This window comes from Phaenicophaeus curvirostris, chromosome 6, assembly GCF_032191515.1.
Source record: "Phaenicophaeus curvirostris isolate KB17595 chromosome 6, BPBGC_Pcur_1.0, whole genome shotgun sequence".
NCBI lineage: Eukaryota > Metazoa > Chordata > Aves > Cuculiformes > Cuculidae > Phaenicophaeus > Phaenicophaeus curvirostris.
The window spans coordinates 44,436,350-44,456,102 of record NC_091397.1 but is presented as its reverse complement, the minus strand read 5'-3'; the positions used below and the strand labels follow the sequence as shown (position 1 = coordinate 44,456,102).

General features: G+C 38.3%; 1 protein-coding gene across 2 annotated transcripts in view; it reads left to right on the top strand.

The window, feature by feature from the left end:
• The window catches only part of CPNE4 (copine 4), a 224,005-nt gene that overhangs the window by 115,638 nt on the left and 88,614 nt on the right, over positions 1 to 19,753 (top strand). For both annotated transcript variants that reach the window (XM_069860027.1, XM_069860026.1), the window contains exons 4-7: positions 7,764 to 7,835; positions 10,433 to 10,507; positions 16,122 to 16,205; positions 17,135 to 17,224. In XM_069860027.1, coding sequence (XP_069716128.1) covers positions 7,764 to 7,835; positions 10,433 to 10,507; positions 16,122 to 16,205; positions 17,135 to 17,224 — 321 coding nt within the window. The remainder of the gene's footprint in view (positions 1 to 7,763; positions 7,836 to 10,432; positions 10,508 to 16,121; positions 16,206 to 17,134; positions 17,225 to 19,753) is intronic.

Below are 19,753 nucleotides of genomic sequence, written 5' to 3'. Positions count from 1 at the left end.
TCATCTAATCGAAGTCCTTTTGAGGAATCTGATTTTGAAAATCCTGCATCACAGGCCAGACATATCAAGCTTACCCTCATGTTTAGCCATTTGGTGTAATTACTGCATTTTTTCAATGATGATAATAGAAAAGTCATGGCTTTAACATGAATTCATTGCTCTACATAATTTTAATTGTAGATGTTATTTGAGACATTCAGGAAGGCTGTAGATTTTTAGGAATTATCTAAAAGACGGCTTCCCTCCATGCCCCCTATGAATATGCCAACTTCTATTAAAACCTTCTAGGTAACAGTTAATCTGTAAGAGATTCACTGCTACCTGTACCTGTTTGTAGATTGCATCATTTAGACATGTCGTAAACCTGCTTTTTTGCCCAAATCGTGTAACACTCCTACCTAAAACAAAATTAATAGGAATAATATGCTCTGGGAAAAGCAATAACATCATTATACAGTAAACTGACAGGGAGAAGCAAGTTACTCTCTTTTCTGATCTAAATCTGACACACAGCCTACACAATAGAGACAAGCATAGTGGAAATTTGGGGTCTTGGACGTGAACTATGGAGAAATGCATTCCTTCAGAAGGTGTCATTAACAGTCTCCTCTCAAATGCTGTAATAAATCTATGTGCCGAGAGATTGATAAGGGTAGTAGCGTGTAGGCTATTAGATCCTGAGCATATGTCATGTAGTGACAACCCACTGGATTTTCAGTCAGACTTGTTTCTACTGATCTTGCCAGGACAAGCCAGTTCTATGCCCCTACTGGTAAATAACTGTGGTTAACAGCATCATGGCACTCCATTCCTGGATGCCACATTTGATATGCCACAGTATTTAAACATAGTAGGTCGAATGGTTGTGGTTAGATGCTTGTGAGTGTAATTAAGAAAAAGTCCATGTGCTAAATAGAGACATTTGCTTAATGCGGTTTGTTTTGCCCATCAAGCTCAAAAGTTGTCCTTTCAAATAAAACAATAGCAAATTCTCTCTTGAATGGTTTGAGTGGGAGGAGGTTTAGGTCAAGGGTTTTAGGGGGAATTTTTTGATGTGTTCTTAAATACTAGGAGTCTGCTCCTTCCACTCAGAAAGGCTCTTTTTATATTCCAGTTTCCCAGCTTCTTCAGAATCCTGGTAGCGTGCCAATTTGCAGGATGTTAGCAAATATGTTCTGTGCAATTGGAATGCAAGTTAAATCAAAAAATTCCTAAAATATTAGGTCGAAAGTGCAAACAATTTTTTCTCAATTAGTAGCATTATCTTAAAATAGGGTCTGCAATTCCATGTAATTTATATAATGGAGTTTCTTAAGGAACTTTACATCAAGAGAATGCATCGTACTCCAACCAATTAAGCTGTCCATGCTGTATTACTTAAATAAAGTAGTATTACTAAATGGTAAGCTAAGGTTCATAATTTAAAACTGTTCATTTTAAAAGTATATTATTATTTTTCATTTTTGAAATAATTTATAAGTAACTGCATAAAACTAATATTTAATAATACCATTGTTTAACAGATAAGTTGTACAGTGACACACTAGCAACTTAATTGAGGATACTGTATTGTGATTACATAGAGATTATTCTGAATGTGAAGCATGCTTGTGAAAGTATGGGACAATTTTTATGAAAACACAAACAACCCAACAGTGTTGTCCTCTAAAATGCAACAGAGCATGAAATATCCTTTATACAGATGTGTATGTGAAAGTTGTTTCAGTTTTGCCTTTGGCTTTGGTGTAGCTTAGGAATGTGTCTAAGAAAGAGCAGATGAATCCTAGCAAAGTTAACATTTCTAGTTTTTACCCTAATTTTAGGTATCTGTGCGATGAATTGCTACTTGGGAGACATTTCTTATCAGAATTTGAGCATGCAACCAGCTTGTTCTGATAAAATCTGTTAAATCTTGAGTTCAAGACTCAGTCTGGATAATTTCATCCCACATGAAATAAGTTTGAGGATGATATGATTAAGAAACCCGTGTAAGGCTCATAATAGAGACTAAACTGGGATAGAATAGCAGGTACATTTCAAGTGAGCCTAATGAAAAGCTGAAATTGCAGTGAAAGTTTAGTGCAATTTACTTGAAATGCCACAAAAAGAGGTGGCATAGACATTTGGGAATGTGTGCTCTTCCTGTTCAAATCATAAAATAATTAAAGTCAAAAGGGACTTCTGGAGTGTCTAGTTCAATCTGCTGCTCAAAACAGATTACAGCAGTTTGCACAGGGACCTGTCCAGTCCCATTCAGAATCAGGCAGGACCAGCGAAAAGCGGTGGCATAAAGAGCCCTCACTCCTACGTCATGTGAAAACATGTACAGATGCTTGTAGTAGCCTTCAAGTGGCAAATAAAAGTCTGAACTGGAAAATCTGAAGTAAATAATGGAAGGATAACGTAGCCATAGCTGCTCTTGCTTTGAGAGGAAAGGAGCAGCCTTCCCAAGCTGCTGCTGTAGATGACAGTTGTCATCCTCTGGAATGGGAGTTTTGGGGTAAAGCAGTGGTAGGGCACTGTGCTTTCCATTACAACAGAACTGGCTTGGGATGCTCCATCAGGCTGTGCATCTGCCTGCTAGTCTTCTAGCTCTTTTATTCACTCTAAATGGTTGCTGTTCTTTGCATAGATGCTAGCAAGCAGAGGCACCTGTTGCTTTTTGTAGTGACAAGCACTGAAATCACAAGCAGTAATAATTAGTGCCATTTTGGGGCAGTACTGTATAAAAGTGACCTCTTGCCTTCATGTAGGTGCTTTACATACTATGAGTCAGTTTATCCTTGGTTATGGTTTTACAGATATTGTCTGTAATTGAGGAGAGTGAATTCTCCCCCTTTTCTTTCCCATTTATGGTTCTCTTTCCCCTTCCCCATACCTAGGAAAAGTGGTCAGGCACTCTGCTCACCCAGAATAATCATTTCTAGCTGAATCCCAGTCTAATTACTGAAGGTTTTGTATTTCTGCTGCTTTTTGGTTGCTAATAAAAATGATGATTGATTGTTCCAAGGGGCAAGGCATAGATTTATTACTTTTTTTTTATTTTGTGGTTTGGGTTTTTTGGTCCATCAGAAAGCAATGGAAAGTAAAATCTTAGATGGACAAACACTGTCAGAAATTTGATAGCCTAGTTTTCATGGTATTCAGCTTGGACAGCAAAATGCTAAACCACGTCCTTTTCTATTTATGTGTTAGTGTCTTCGTCTATTCTGAGTCTCTCTAAGGCTTTCTTATTGGAATTGTTCTGTTTTATATTCCATATACTTCATAAAGCATTGAAATTGCATCATTTAGAATAATAAGGGCTCAAACTTCTTAATAGCCAAAGATAAACTTTTAACACACAGGAATGAAGTATTAGGAAGATGCCTTAGGAACACTTCTTTCTTCTGAAGTTTCACCCAGAAGTCTCAGCCTGATCTTTAAGAATTCACAAACATTATTTCAATGAATAATCATTTTCTGAAAAGAACTAAACAGACCTATGTTGACAGGACATCCTTGATTACTGCTCATCTGTGCCTGCAACATCATTAAATTATAGGAACCAGTAAAGTTGTTATTTCTTAAATGTCACGAACCATATCAGCTCTGCAATGTGGCAACAGCCTTTGTGGCTTTTCTTTCATTAGTTACTGCGGCTGGTCTTTGCCATTTTCAAATTTGTGATTCCATTCCTTATTTGGTTTCTTTTAATTTATGGAAGTGTTAAAATATTGTTAAAATTTACAGCTCCGTTACTTGCCCAACTAGCAGCGTGAGTGAAAAAACCTGCAGAGATGTACATCTTTTCCTGCCAAGAACCTTTTCAAGTATTATTTAGAGTTTTAATATTTTCCATACATGCATTTGTGTACAATTTGTATTGAAATTATTCCTTCACTCTAATGAGTATTATTGTTTCTTGTGTGCTTTTAATAATATATGCCATTAGCAGATTACACACTTGAAAATGTTGACTGATTAGTTCAGTTTCAGCCATTGTAATTCCCCTTGCTCTTGAACTGGGAAAAGGCTAAAAGAGCCATAATTGCACCTGAATTAATTAAATTGTGATAGTCTGTATAAGAATATTTGTTTAATAGTCTGTTGGCTGTTTCTGTGGTGCAAAAGACATAGGACTAGCTTTTCGAATCCCTAAATCTCATTAGATGTCTCTATGCCTCCTTAGGTATCTCAATAGCTTTAAATACTTGGCCTTTGATCTCCTCCAAATGAAGTTGCTCAATTAATTAGTGGGATGAATAATGTACTTTATTAGATATGAATGTCATTTTCTACCAGGGCTGACTCAGAGAACAAGCAAATCAACAACACTACTCTCCACCCTAACTTTACCTGACCATTTAAACACCTCAGTTGTCTCCAGGAAGCTCTTCATTTGCCATTGCGGCATGATCTCGGAAGCCACAAGATTTTCAGTTCTAGATAATTCTTGCCAGTCAAAGTTAATGGAATTACTTGTATAGTTCTTACTGCTTTGTTTTTATAAACTTTATCTTTTTGTATGGAATACTGTAGCAGTCTTTAGAAAAGTAATTTAAAATTTGGTTTGCCATTATAATGAGTTCTTATTATGACAAATTATAAAAGACCTGCTACACTATGTACTAATTAAATTCGAAGACCTTTTATGCTATTGATAAGCTATTTCCCATAATAATATTATTGCTTCTTGTGAAAGGGATATCTTCTTTTCTCTCAGTGGTCTGTTTTGGTTGGCTATTTTGAGGTACAGATCTTTAACAAAGACAGGGAGGGTTATAATTCAGCCATAAATAATCTGTGAGCTGCTCAATACTATAGGGAACAAAAGAAATCTTAAAGAATGGTGAGTATGGTGCAGAAAGTATCATATGTATGGGGAGGATGATTACAGCAATAAAACTGGCTCTACCAAGAAACAAGAATTCTATGAGCAGTGAGAACTGAATTTCCTTCATTATGGACATATACGTCTGAATTTGTTCTCTTGCAGAGATTTCTTGGTGTCTGTGAAGGGATGAAATCATCCTCAGAACCCTTTTTTTCCATGAGAGTGGAGTAATGCCACTGGCATCTACCTACTGTCTGGTCTCTTTTCATGTCTAAACAACTAAATTTGGGGTTCCAGTAAGTCCAAGACCAGTCTGAATGAAGAATTTCAGACATTGAAGATGTTTAAAATTATCCTAATCTTATCATTTCGGAACCACAAAACTAAGTTGTGCACGCTCTTATATGTCACTAAGCAGAGTATTTGCCCAGTCCTTGATTCTCTTAAATGGGAGAACAGTGCCACAAGAGACATGCCGCAAGATTTAATAAAAGCCAAGTGTCACAGCACATAAATAGAAAGGGACCTATGGCCAACATCCATGAATGTTTCAAGAAGCCTTTTACAAAAGAATATTGGTGTTATGTCCAGAGGCAGGGGTCATACAAGCCAATTTAATTGAAGCAAGTAAATAAACAAAGCCCACACAAACAAATAAACAAACAAATAAACAAAACTTTCTGATCCTAGAGGAAATGTGGAGAGTGACTATCAGGCCTCTGGCTCAAGGTAGCTCCTTGGAAAACTGAATTAATGCTGTTGGAAGAACTTGGTCCAGCTCCAGCTGTCAATTTAAACAGAACTTCTTAGTATGATATATGGGATTAATCTGTTCCTGCCAATGCTAAATCACTAGGTTAAGAAGCAATATAGAAATTTCTCATTAGTTTGATTTATAAGCATTGGGAATTCCATATGATATTATTGGAAGTTATGCCTAAGGAAGGACCATTCAAAAGGTTCTTACACAAGCCAGGTAAAATGGGTCATTATATTTCACAGCTCATCTTACACAGTGCTGATCAGTCGCGACTTAGATGTAGGAGAGAGCAAACCTTCATCAGAGTCCTTGTCTCTGACTGACTGCTGAGCAATGCACTGTACACAGCTGGTGTCAGTGCCTCTGTCTTTCTCCAAAGTATTGCTTCTGTTCATACTCTTAAAATAAAAAACTGAACCACCTTTTATCCTATTTTTAATTGGAAATAGGATCAAAGGGCAACATGTGAATCCAGACTTAATTACAGCAGTACAGAGCATCTGTTCAGATCTGTTCTTAACCCATTTGGGCTTGTATGTAATAAGGTAAATTTAGATCATCTTCAAGAGAATTTCCCACTCCCATTTTACCTCAGAGCTGATATCCCTTAATACTGGAGGCCAGAAATCTAGTCGAGATGATATTCTGTTGAGGTGACTGCATATTTGATAAACAGAGACAATTATGTTGGCACATTGTTGCCAGATGGAGGATCCATTTTATTGGCCACTTAATAACTGGTAAATGGTTGCACCCAAATACACATATTTACATACGCAGAGTGCTTACTGTGTCACAACGATGCTAATGGCTTAGAAAGGGAGTCTTATTAATGTGATCCTATAATGAGAATGTCAGAATAAATTATCTTCTCTGTGAGCAGTCTTATTTGCCACCTGCGTGGGAGCTCCCCAGCTTCATGTTTCTGTCTACCCAGTGCCTCTTGAGAGAGGGGCACTTTCCAAAGCAGTAAAGAGAGCTATAGAAATTTGGGTAGCTGATGGGGGAGAAATCCTGCTGGTTTTGAGGGAGGCTGGCTGAAGGACAGGTTCCCAAGTTCTGCCTCGTACTGGGGATATATGTATGTAACATATCTGAAAAATGTTTTGGTACGCAGTACCCACAGCTTTCAGTGGAAGAGCTTAATGTATTATACACAATTCTCTGTGCATCTTGTGGAAGGTGAGAGGTCATAGAGATAAATGAGCCCTGATCCCCAGCTGCCACAAATCGTTGTCTGGTTGTTACATAACCCATAGTTTAATGATACAGTAACAATAATCTGGCATATTTCTGTATGACCTCTCATCTGAGGATCTCAAACACATTGTTTTTAAATTGCACCTCACAGTAGCATGGTGCACTGGACAGAAACAATGGGCTTAAACTGCAGAGAATTGGGTTAGCTTTCAGGAAAATATATTTACAGTAAGGTTAATGAATACTATAATAAACTGCAGGAGGAGGGTGTTTCCCTCTACCTCCGGATATCTTTAAGAACTGATTAAACACACCCATGTCAGGAATAGCTAACCCGGATGTATATGGTCTTGCATTAGTGTGGAGAAAATGGACAAAGTGATTCTGGATGTCCTGTCCAGCCCTAAGATGACTCTCCTATCTCACATTTACAGCCCATTTAAAACTTGCTTCTGTCCTACTGCCTCCGTCATTTAAGTAGCTGGGGATAATCCAAGGTGCGGCTTTTGCTCTTTTGTTCAGTTCAGCAATCTGATGGATGGAACAAACATGTTTCCCCATAGTGATATTAGGTTAAAATTTACATCCGATTCACTACTGTGTCACAGAACCCTGTTTTGCCTGGGCATGACATTGCATCACTCACACTCCTCGAGCTCTGGCCGTTACCCGTGGATGTGGTTTATTGCTGAAATGTGCGTGATACTCAGGACTCTACTGAAGGGTCTGGAGACATTCTTTTTCCTTGATGGTTGCCTCTCTTACTACTAATCCTTCTGCATATCTTGCCAAAGATGTCTATTTGTGAAATATTTTGTTTGAAGTGCTGTAGATGAGCCATCTGGATGAAGTTGTCCAAATCACATTGGATGGGGGAAAGAATTGTTTCCAGTGTAAAAGCAGAAGCAATCTTTTGCTCACTATCTGCATAGCACCTGGCACAACTCAGATACTAGATTTTTCACCTTTGTTTTTATTTTTGTACAGATTGTTTCTCAGAGGAAACTCTCCAAGTCTTTACTCAAACATGGGAACACAGCAGGAAAGTCATCTATAACAGTAAGTCAATTTTAAATACACTCTTATTTTCCTATTATTTAAAAATGTCTAATGTCACTAATTCTCCCTAAAAGCATCCTGCTAAGTAACCAGAACAACCTTTGATTGAGAAATGTATTTAAATTTTTTATTTAATGTACTACTTGTACGATGCTTATTGTAAGGAAATAGCAACAAATAATGTATGATTTGTACAAAAGCCACAATATTTACTACTACTTTTAAGGTACTTAGATGAGAGCAAGAATGTTGTGCTGTTTGATTACTTTTAGTTGAAGCTCTAGAACCTTCAGAAATTGAGCTTGACCTGCTTTGACAAGTGTAGGAGTCTGATGTTCCTCAGCCTTTGGGCTTTTTCCAGTTTCCAAAAAAAAACCCCAACAACTCAGAAAACACACACACGCATGCACTCAGCAAGACCAAATGCAGAAGTCTGATGAGATTAGGTGTTTTGTCTGTTTTGTAATACAATTATGGACTGATAGTTATAGCAGCCCCATGTGTATCTTGAAATCTGAAAATCAATGTGTTACCTCTCTTTCATCTTTCTCTTCGCTGGCTTGTTTGGAAGATCAAGCTTGTCTGCACTGAACCTAGCATACTTGTGACAATTGCATCTCTGTATTAAGACAAGGAGTATAATAAAATATTCTGCTTTGGGGATCTCCACTCTGTTGCTTCATGGGGTTGAGAAGGATTTTTTTTCCTTGATGTGCAATTAGCCAGATGGGTATCCTTTGGCTTCATTTTTTGGACTTTGTCTTCAGCCACAGAAGAGATGGCAGACTGTGAGAATTAATGCTTTCTGAGAGCCCGGGAAATGTCTTTCTTGAGTGTCATCCTTAGTGTCTGACCAAGAAGGGATTTACTTAAACGCATGAGGTGAAACTCATTTTTCATCTAGGGTTGGAAAGGAATTCCCCACTTTGTTGGCTGAATAGAACCAGGAGAATGTTTTGCTTGCTGATGAAGGAAAATTATGGCCTTGTATCAACAGACAAGGAGTAGTCTGAGGTACTCAGCAACCTTTTTCCTCAGTCTTCACTGAGAACCAGTCTCCTCATCTCTCCTGGGTCAATGGACAATAAGAAAGGGACCAGGGGGTTATAGCCCCTCCCACCTTAGGGGTAGATCACATTTGTGACCACTCGAGGAACCTGAACATATATAAGACTATAGGACCTGACAAGATGCATCCCAGAGATCTGAGGGAATTGGCTTAGCCACTCTATGATATTTGAAAAGTTGTGGCAGTCAGGAGAAGACCCTGGTGACTGGATGAAGTGCAACATTGTGATCATTTTTTGAAAGGGTAGAAAAGACGATCCTGGGAACTACTGACCTGTCAGCCTTACCTCTGTGCCTGGGAAGATCATGGAACAGACCCTCCTAGAAGCTACGCTAAAGCACATGGAGAACAGGGAGGTGGTTAGTGGCAGCCAGCATGGGTTCACCAGGGGCAAGTCCTGCCTGACCAGCCTAGTGGCTTTCTGTGATTGAATAATCAGGTCAGTGGACACAGAAAAATGTAATCCATCTGGGTAGTAAAAGCCTCCTGCGCTGCAGTGCTCTGACTGCAGCTCCAACCTCATCAGTCCTCAGCTGGTTTGAAGAATAGTTAAGGTTTCCCAGCAGCTCTCCGAGGGCCTGGGATCTGTGTGGTGGAGAGGGTCTGAGCCTGGATGGGGAGCTGACGTAGCTGCCAACTGTGTGGCCCTGGGTGTGAAACCAGAGACTTTGTCTTTGGGACAATTTAACCTCTGAAGAGAAGATCTACAACAGGGAAAGATTTTATTACTGTCAAAGTGAATATAACATGGTTTGTTTCAGAGCACATTTTTCAGTGAAATTTCCTAGGTTTGATTAATACCTTCTCTCCACTGAAGCAAACAGCCTGCCTTGACAGGAAGGCCATTTTGGTTGTCTTTGTTGGTTTGGGTTTTTTTAACAACTTGCATAGCACAGTGACTGGCATTATTATCAGCATAGCTTGCACCGTCTGAAAGAATCACACTACATTATTCTAGAGTTACTTTCTTCTGACTCAGTCTACCCTAAATGGTTTTGCCATTGTAGCTATTGCAGAAAAATTATACCCAGAAAACTCTTCTGCTGTAAATGTGCCATTCATGGCAACTAATGACAGGTGAGCTTCTTTTTCCATTTAGCTTGCCAAATAATGCCGACGTAACATAAAAATAACCTAAGCTTTGGACCTAAATGATACATTGTATAGTTCTTGTTGTCTTGGACAATGTGAAACTGTGGAATTCTCCACTGTCCTATCTAAGGAAAAGTATTTGGTCAGAAGACAGGGATCCCTGATGGGTGTTGAATTCTGTGGGTTGGCTGATGACTGAAAAGTAATAGTTGCACGATACAAAGTGATTCGGGTTTGTAGGCTTAACAAGGTGCCACCCACCAGCTGAACAAGGGATACACTGAACGCCCTTAGCCCTTCCTGATTGCAGAGAGAAACATTTAACTTATACCACAGTTCAGTTTCCTAATGGGGTCTACAGTCTTCACAGTGGAAAAAGGCATCATTCTCCCCTTTCAGTACACCATGCAAAACTCAAACGTAGTTTTCCATTTAGGTGATTGCTGAGGAGTTGTCTGGCAATGATGACTACGTTGAACTTTCATTCAGTGCACGGAAATTGGATGACAAGGTAAGCTGCTCGATATTAACCTTACTGAAAGATGTAAGAATGCCTGTAAATATAATCTAATGAGATTTTCCCTGACAGATATTTTTTGCCTTATGTCATTAAACACATCAGAGATTTCAGATGAATGTTCACAATGAGGACTTCCTCAAGTTGCAAAGTAATTAAAAAACAAAACTCAAGGGAATCTAATTAAAACCAAGACAATTTAATTGTGCTATAACCAAGACAATTTAATTATTTAAAATGCCACAGATCAGAAGTGCTTAGAGAAGAGAGCTTTCTATAAGTAGTCAAAGATTTTATAGTTGAAGTAAGCATCTTAAAATAAACCTAAAAATCTTCGTAGCAGCTTAGTTATGATATACATTTTGTTCAATAAAATGTAGCTTGAATTTGAGAAAAAGATTCTTGAATATTTGTTAAAAGATTCTTCCCCCTTTAATTGAGAAAACTCTTCACTAACTCAGACACTGCTCTTCATTATAAGAAGTACTTTCTTAAAATATCCATTGTTGTTCAGTGATACATGTATAACAAGTGCTTCTAGCAGTACACAGACAAAGAAATCCAGATGACTGCTTGTAAGGCACACTCATTGTTATTTCTGTGTAATAGAAGATGTAATTATTTGAGGTAGTCTGGGGAATATCTCGGTGATTAATAGTTGTCTTAAGACTATGACCCTCTTTATATAGTACATCTTTACATATAATTGAAGATCAGATAATTGCAATTGTACTTGATCACAATATCTACCATTACTATATAATCCCTCCCTATATATAAAGCTGCTTCCAGTTAGAACCATATGGTAACAATATAGAAAATTTTATGCTTTTAATGCTCTAAGCATGTGCTAAACCTTTGGCATGTGAGTAGTTTGAAGTCAAATCAGTGAGAATACTTTTGGATGCATACATCAGATTTTCAAAATAAGGCCATAAATGATAAATAATATTTTCAGTTGAAGCTGCTAGGAAAACTCAGAAAAGCAGAAAGTACTCAGAAAGATTAATGATATCAGAATTTATTTAGAATATATAAGTAAACAACATTACTGTGCTCAGGATCCTTAATAATTGCAAATGATCAGGACCTTAATTTCCTTCTCATCTGAAAGATTAATTATGTCTTCCTTCAGAGCTGCTGGAGTATTGGTGTTTCTGAATCACGTAGTTTATTCAGGTGTCAAAATGTAGATTTAACAACCTCTTTTTAGACACATTTCTTTAGACTCATTTTCAAAGTTATACACAAGTTTATTCCTGTTCCACTTACTGTTAGATCTAGAAAAAGTAAAGGAAATGTCCAACACTATAAGACTTCACTTTGTCATTCCTTTTACTCAAGTTTAAAATGTAATCTGGTGCAGGTATTGTGATTGCTTATGGCTCTTGGTGGTATAAATGAAAAGGATACCACCAGAGTGTACTTCTGAGCCAGGTAAATGCTGTCAGGACAATAGCTGAAACATTTTATGGAGATAAATTAAGGAGGGTCACCCTTAAATATTGCAACAACATTGTCATTTTTACCATTTTAACATGTCCAGCCAAAGTGGGCTTCATCTAATAAAAAATTCCTGAATAGTGTAGTCTGCAACTCAGGCAATGACTCATCATATGTTATCTGAATCAAACTGTCTTGAGCTGCTGAAAATCACACAAAGCCTCCGTATAGTTGAAATAAGTCTTTCAATTTCCTACAGCTAGAAGTGTAGCTCTAAACCTGGCTGAACCTTGGCTTACCTTGTTTAAAAGAAAAGGCTAGGGCTTTTGTTATGGCTTGTAATGAAGTTTGACATCAGTAGATGCAAGGCACTGTTTCTGGTTGTTATTAAGTTCTGAAATTATTTAAATGTTATAGTTCAGTCATTGGTGAAAAAACAGGAGTGCCTTAATGTCACATAAAGGTACAAAAAAACACATCAGAGAATTGAGAAGAGCCCATCTTGTGAAACCCTAAGCATGGTTTTGCATGCCTTTCCCTACTCAAGGGAGTAAATACTGGAGTAGATGTGTAACATCAGAGCAGACTGAGAGCTGGAACTGGCCTGAGAGTCTCCTGAAAGACAGAGGAAGCCTGTTGGGGCAATTGTTCATGCTCTGCTACGTCGGGTCACTTTTGTAACCCCAGGCATTCCTGCACTGCTAGCTGCAGGGGCAGCAGAAGACAAATTGAATCCAAATGTCTCACAACTTGAGAATAAAGGAAGGGATGTGAAGAGGTTCAGGATGTGCTTTAAGGATTAAGAAAAGGAAATTCTTTCCATCCCTTACCATAAGTGGTATCTTGAATGGACAAGACTTTTCTTCCTTCTTTAAAGGAAAATATCTTGAAAGAGGACCCAGAACATGACCCTTAAATATATGACTTTCCTTCACTAAGGAAAAAGCATGAACAACAGATTTTTGGCAGATTAAACAAAATTTGTTGTTTTCATATAACAGACAGTGTATGTTTGTTGTTGATTAGGGTTGGTTTTGTGGTTTTTTTAATCCCCCTCCTCATAAAACTTCAGGAGTTCTAGAGAGGCCATAAAACAAGTAAAGTCTACTCAGTTTTTCCAGGAGTGATGGCTGAAACATTCTGTAAAGAATTATTGGAAAGTCACCGGCATGAAAGTTTCCTTTAGTTAACTGACTTTGCAGAGATAAAGGTTATATTTTTTTATTGCAGTGCTTGTTGGGAAGGTATAACTGCATTTTCATGTTTTATTGAAGTCCAGTCAGCTCAGATGGCACATCTTTGTTTCAAGAGATCCACTGAGAACACTTCACAGTGGAACAATAACTTTTAGAAAGGTTGTATAACATTAATAGCTGTGTCACAATTAACATAACAAGCAGCTACCTTTTTATGATAGCTATAATAAATTATGAGCTCTGAGACAGGCAAACTGCTTTTCCTGTTCTTAGAGGCAGTTATCATTGCTTGGGAAAGGTTTTCCAGCAGATGTCTGCAACATACAAGCTAATATTGCTTTTTATATATTTCCCTGCTACTAAACTACTAAAAAAAAAAAATCTGTAAATGTTATGTCTTGCTGCTAAAGAATTTTCAGAATTATTAGTGTCTTTTGATTATGTTTGCCCTTCTCTGAGTGACCTTTGACTTGAACCCCAAACCTGAATTTTAACAACTGTCATGCTCTGAAAATTAGTGTACTAACAGATGTCAAACCAGGGGCTCAGAAAATGAAGTAGTTTTTTAAAGTTTAATCCACATACTCATGTTATTACTTTGTAACCTCTGCACATACTGAAAGAACAGTATGCATTATACCACTAGCAAATGAATTACATTAATCATTTAAACATTATTAAAATACCAAAATATTGAACCTCTATTGCTGCTATTCTTCTTTCAGAGCATGTTCTTATGAGAAAATACCAGGCTGTTAGTTTCAGCACACCGATCAAAAACCTCTGAAAACATTAGCAGCTATGATATAAAATGTTTCTTCAACACATCACTTTTGAGTTGTTACAAAGCATCTTCAATATTGAAGGATTTTTTTTTTGTGCCTTCTTTCTGAAAGAAATTAGGCTTCATTATTGCATTGAAGGGGGTGTGATACAAGCTATCACTCAGCATTAAAATCTCTCCATTTAGGTGATATTGCCTTGGAAGTTAAAAACAGATATTAAACATTATGCCACTTACGCTGATTTGATCTTTCAGCTTTCATGATACTCGGCTGGGCAAGGTACTATATTTTGAGTCTTACACAAAATCTTTGTTTCCCTTCTGAATTTTTGTGCACTAAAGGATGTATTCTTTGGATATAGCATTTTGAGGTGTTTTCTTTCAGATAACTTTTCTTATTAAAGTCGCATTTGATGAAGAATCAGTTAACATTAAGCTTTTACTCAGCTTCAATCAGTACACTTATGTATGAGAAGAGGCAGCTTAGTCTTTTAGAAACCTATGCACTCTGGATTTTGGTGGCACTAAGGTTAGACTAGCATACCCATACTCTGCTTCTTCTCTTTGCTATGGAATAGTAATCTGGTAGAATTTGATCAACAAAGCACCCTATAAACTAGCAATTTCAAGGTTTGAATGAACTGCATGTAGCAAATTATATCAGGACCTTGAAGCAAACTGTGGAGTTACAGACATCTTTGGGTTTTGTGCTGGTTCTACACACTATTATGTTAAATGTCCTGTAACCACATAATTGGGACAAACAGGCAAACACACGACTTTTCTGTTTAGAGCTCCACATTACAAGCTTTAACAAATACATATGCATGTGGTTTATACCAGTTTTTAAACACGCCATTACCTTTTCTCTAGCTGGAAAAGAAACAGGTCATTTGTGGAACAGCACCCTGAACACAGCATTCATAGGTGTCATCTTTAGGACACAGAAAAGATTATAAGTTGCTTGAGCCTTGCCCAATGCTTTGTGGTCCCTATGGAGTCAATTACTTCTCCAGACATTCAAATTTGTGTGTCCCTTTTCAAAGCCCTAATTTCTTTGCTTGTTTTGCAGTTGACTAACTGTAAAATTACGCTAAAGACAAATTTGATCAAAGTGACATGTCCAGACTTTGGCTAGCACCTTATCCAAAGCTGTTCCATCCTAACAACTATCCAGCTAGTCAATAATTAGTATGATAGGTATCTTGTGAGGAAACAAATCATAGAATTATGCATATTACAGTCGTTTTTACACTAACCCTTTTATAGAAACACTGGGAAAGCAAACAGAATTCCTTACTTTCCCAAAGTTATGTGGAGATCTGTGGGTTTGAATGTGGCCTATAGAGAAGAATAATATCCATATGCATCAAGTTATTATGTAGCTCTTTTGAAGAAGGAAACAAAGAAGGGAGCTGAAACTGCAGAAAATGGGCTGAGTCCATTTGAATCCTGCTCTCGCAGCATTGCACAGTTAGAAATTTGAATTAGCCAGCTTCCCATAACTTCATTTTGGTTTAAGAATGCTCAGGGTTGTTAGCTGGATGAAAGACTAGAGAAGGCGTTCTGCAGTGCAGTGAGTGTGTGAACCTCAATGCTTGTACCAGGAAGATACCAGGAAATTTTCTGCATTCCCCCGCTCTGTTTGTCATCTCAACAAGGACATCGTAGAGGCCTTGCTTCTTGAACTCCCTCTGATCTATCTAGCCAGTATTTGTGTTAGCTGGTAGCAGCACAATGTTTTGGGCAGTGAACTTCTGTTTAGAGAGGGTGGGTGATTGTGTGCAGTTAACCCCACAGCAGAATGTGCTTCAAAAGGCTTTGCATGATAAAACTGATGTCAACAGACCAAACAGATATGAAGACAGACTGAAACAAGCTAGGTAGATGATGGAGCTAAAGCTCAGGAAACTGGTCTGATTGTAAGAAGGGAAAAGGCTGTAAAATGGCATTTTACGGTTCTGCCTGCCATGATTAAATAGTCAAACTGAGAACAGCAGTACCATGGAAATCCTTGTGGAACAAAGACAAGAATGAAATATTGCTGAGAGACACCAAGAGGTCTCACTAAAATCACACTGGCTCTCCTTTTTCATTAGCAGTCTGGGAAGCACCGGTGCAGTGTGCCTGAAAAGCTCAAAGAAAAAGAAGTCTCAAGAGTAACCTATCCTATATTTTATTTTAGGATTTTTTCAGCAAATCTGATCCTTTCCTGGAGATTTTCCGGATGAATGATGATGCGACCCAACAACTTGTTCACAGGACTGAGGTAAGGAATAAGGTTGGATTTGTCCATTCTAAGGACACAAGTGGGCTGTCAGGAGAAATAGTTTATGCTTTCCATGTCAGAAAGGGTATTCCAAGCACCCATATTGAAAAATAATTCTTTCTCTGGTGTAATTATTGACTAATAGGTATCAAGTCTTGGCTTATGCACATGGCAGTAAGGGGAGATGATACTGAAGCCAAAGATCAAATTTAATTAAAATGGCAGATATTCTGCTTGAAGGTCAGGAGTTTTACATATTTTATTTAGCCCAAACCCTGCTACAGGCAGTATCATATTTTCTCATTAATACTATGTTGCGTCTTCTCCACCTCCTCCTAGGTTGCTGATGCAAAAGAGATTTGTAATCTGAGTGCTTTATGTTTGTTTCCTGTGTCCCGTTGTCATTACTGCGTCCATGGTAATGACTGGCACTGTTTTAAAAAGCAGAATTTACCTGTACAGGATGGAGCTGTGGCAGGTATTCAGGATTATGAGCCTGTCTGTTATGAATCCCACAAAGTCTTCTTGGCAAAGCAGACTATGCGTCTGTAAATTGATGCAGCCCATCTTGCCCATTTGTGCATTTCTTCCGTGGCCTCCAGTTCAGGGATGTATTCCACAACCTTTCCCTTTTGAGTTATGCTCCTGCCTAGGCATGGTAATGCTGGGACAATCTCTGAGGCACGATCTTTGTACGGGTCCATTTTCCACCTATGCTCCTTTTTGGAGCTTTCTAGTGGAGGAGTGTTGCAAACTGCAGGTTGCTGAAGGGCACTTACCCTGTGTGTGTTGTTCTGCAAACCTCCAGCTGAGCTCTTCTTTCTTCTCTTTCTTGTGAGTGTGCATTATTGAGAATTGTGGTTCTTGTTAGCATTCTGTTTGGAGATGGGCAAATGTTAAGGGTTCCCTTCCTTTCTTTTCACTCTCAGGTTGTGATGAATAACTTAAATCCAGCCTGGAAGACCTTTAAAGTGTCTGTGAATTCTCTGTGCAGTGGAGATCAGGACCGCAGGCTAAAGGTAAGAAGTCATTCTCGCTTTTTGAATAGCTTTACTCATAGAAAACAAAACTGTCGCCCTTTTTCACTTTTCTTCTTCAATTGAAGGTTGCTGCACTGATGATCACCCAGCTGCTTTATGATTACCACAATCAAATTAAGGGTGTAGATAAGCGGTAATCTACTGTAATCAGTAGATTTTGCTCTATGCTTCTTACAGTAACCTCAAAAAATCATGGGCTGTTTTTGCCAATCAGTGAGATAATTTGAACACAGCATCATTTAACTGGTGGAAGTGTACTCAAGGGACGTGGTAGCCCTGCCACCATTTCAGCTAGTATTTCCTCACTTTTATATCTGAAGATTCTGTGTAAAAGAAACATTGCCTTATAAGATGTTATTGTATATTAAGAACAAGATGGCTACAGAAATACATGCACCATAGTAATGACAAAGTTACTAGTCAGCTGAAGACTGGCTCTTAAGAACTTGGAGCTTTATGTTGAAAAAAATCATCTTTTTCTGGCTGGTTTGGGTTAAATCCAATTGGTTTAAGGTTAATACTAAATTTTAAAATGTTAAAATAAGAGTGTCTATTCAGCCTCTGAAAGCATGTCTTTTTTTTTCCTTACCGTAGCAAATAGTCTAGTAATAATTTTTCATTGTCCCTGCAAACCTTTCTGCTTTCATCATTATAGCTGCACAGCCCTGCAGAAGCAGTATTGTCATTTTTCACCAATTACATACTGCAGGATGTGCCGTGCAGATAGGAAAAATAAAATGCCTGGTGTCTACATTTTATAATACATGCCACAAATGGGTGGAAAGGGTAAAAAGGAGTCTTCTGAATGCATGAGTTTATACTGATCATGCAGATTGTAATTTATAACATTACAAAACCAGCGCTGATTTTATGGAACAACAGTGGTACCAACACTGTGTTTGTACGTATATGTATGTATGTATGGTATGGGGGATGCACAAGGAAGACATAAGTATGAATGGTTACCTTTATGTATCATTTGTGTCTCTTGTGGCACTGTTGGGCAAACAAGGTGAGTCCAAGGGCACAACAAGTACCAAAAGATTGAAGAAGTTTGAGAAAAGAATGAGAGATGTAGCAAGGAAAAGGGAAGGATTAAGTGGATGGAGCACAGGATGCTAAGAAGACAGATCAATGCATTTTTAAAATGCATCTGAGATGCTAGAAGGAAACTCAGCAAAATTAACAGTATTGGCTAAAGAGGATTTCTAATGCAAATGAAGGAATGTTAAGGAGTTATTTATTGTAGGATGTGTAGGATGATATTGATGTGAAGTGTCAGGATAATGACTTTATTATCTTGGGAGGCTGCAATTTTATAAATTTCCCGGGTAGGTTCAACATCTACAAGTTAGTTGCCCAAAACACAGAAGAGAAGCAAATTATATGTTGTATATGCAATGCAGGTCTCCAGGAAAGGAAAAGTGACAAATAAAAAGAGCAGCTACCCTCCAGGGGTATTAACATGACTGACTCAAAGGACAGTCAAGGACAAGGAGCATTGCCTAGTTTGGGGCCTCCATTGTCCCCTCTGACTCCTAGACTGCTACTCCATGACAGAAAGGAAGCTCTGGAAAAAGCACAGAAGATACTTAATGGGACAATGAGCTCACATCACAGCTCAAGCAGAGCTAGGAGCTGAGGTTTTGCTTTTGAATAGAGTGATGCTATACTCAAAGTGTGAGATGCTGAGAGGCTGAAGAAGAGATGTTCTGTGACAGATTATTTGTGTCACGTAGCCTCTCTGAGGGTGCATACACAACCAGGTGCAGAAGGTTACAGTCTGCTCCTTCCTTGGCTCAGAGTCCCAGATCACCTAGTGCAGCTTATATCTGGTAGTCACTTAGAGCAATCAGTTGTGCCTGCCCTTACAAGTTCTACTTCTTGAGGCAGCTTAAATTGAAATGGGTAACATCCTATAGTAATGCAACTGTATAGGTTTGAGGCAAGAGATGAATTCGATTTCTGCTGCTCAAATGAAAAGCAGAATTGGCACAGCATGGCCTTCACCTCATTGCGTGTATGTGGCCTTTAAACCACCTAGATGAGAAAACCTAGGGAGAGATGCAAATGAAATGCGTTGCCTAGAATGTTAGAGCAAGTGACATGTCCGCAAGGGTAGAGAAATGTTCTGGAGGGAGAAACATGCTTTAATCGCTTTGAAATTGAAGTGAGAAGGTGTGAAAAAGGCTGAGATTTTAGCTTAGACATAAGAAGAATAAAGGGGGTCTTTGAGCTGTAAGCAGAGAGACAGTAGTCAAGTTTGTTTGCAGACTATGCTGCCAAAAGAGAGGCCAAGGAGGGAGAACTGAAGAGGAACAATAGTCCTTTAGGACTGTCTGTAGAGAAGATGAGGGGAAAGTCAGTGAACAAATGGGTGAAAATGACCAGGGCAAGATAGATCTTGTGAAATAGTCTTGATTTTGTGGTTTCTTGGTTTTGTTTTTTGTTTGTTTTTATTTGTGTATGCAAGTGTTTGCAGGCCATGTTTTAAATATCTGAGTATTT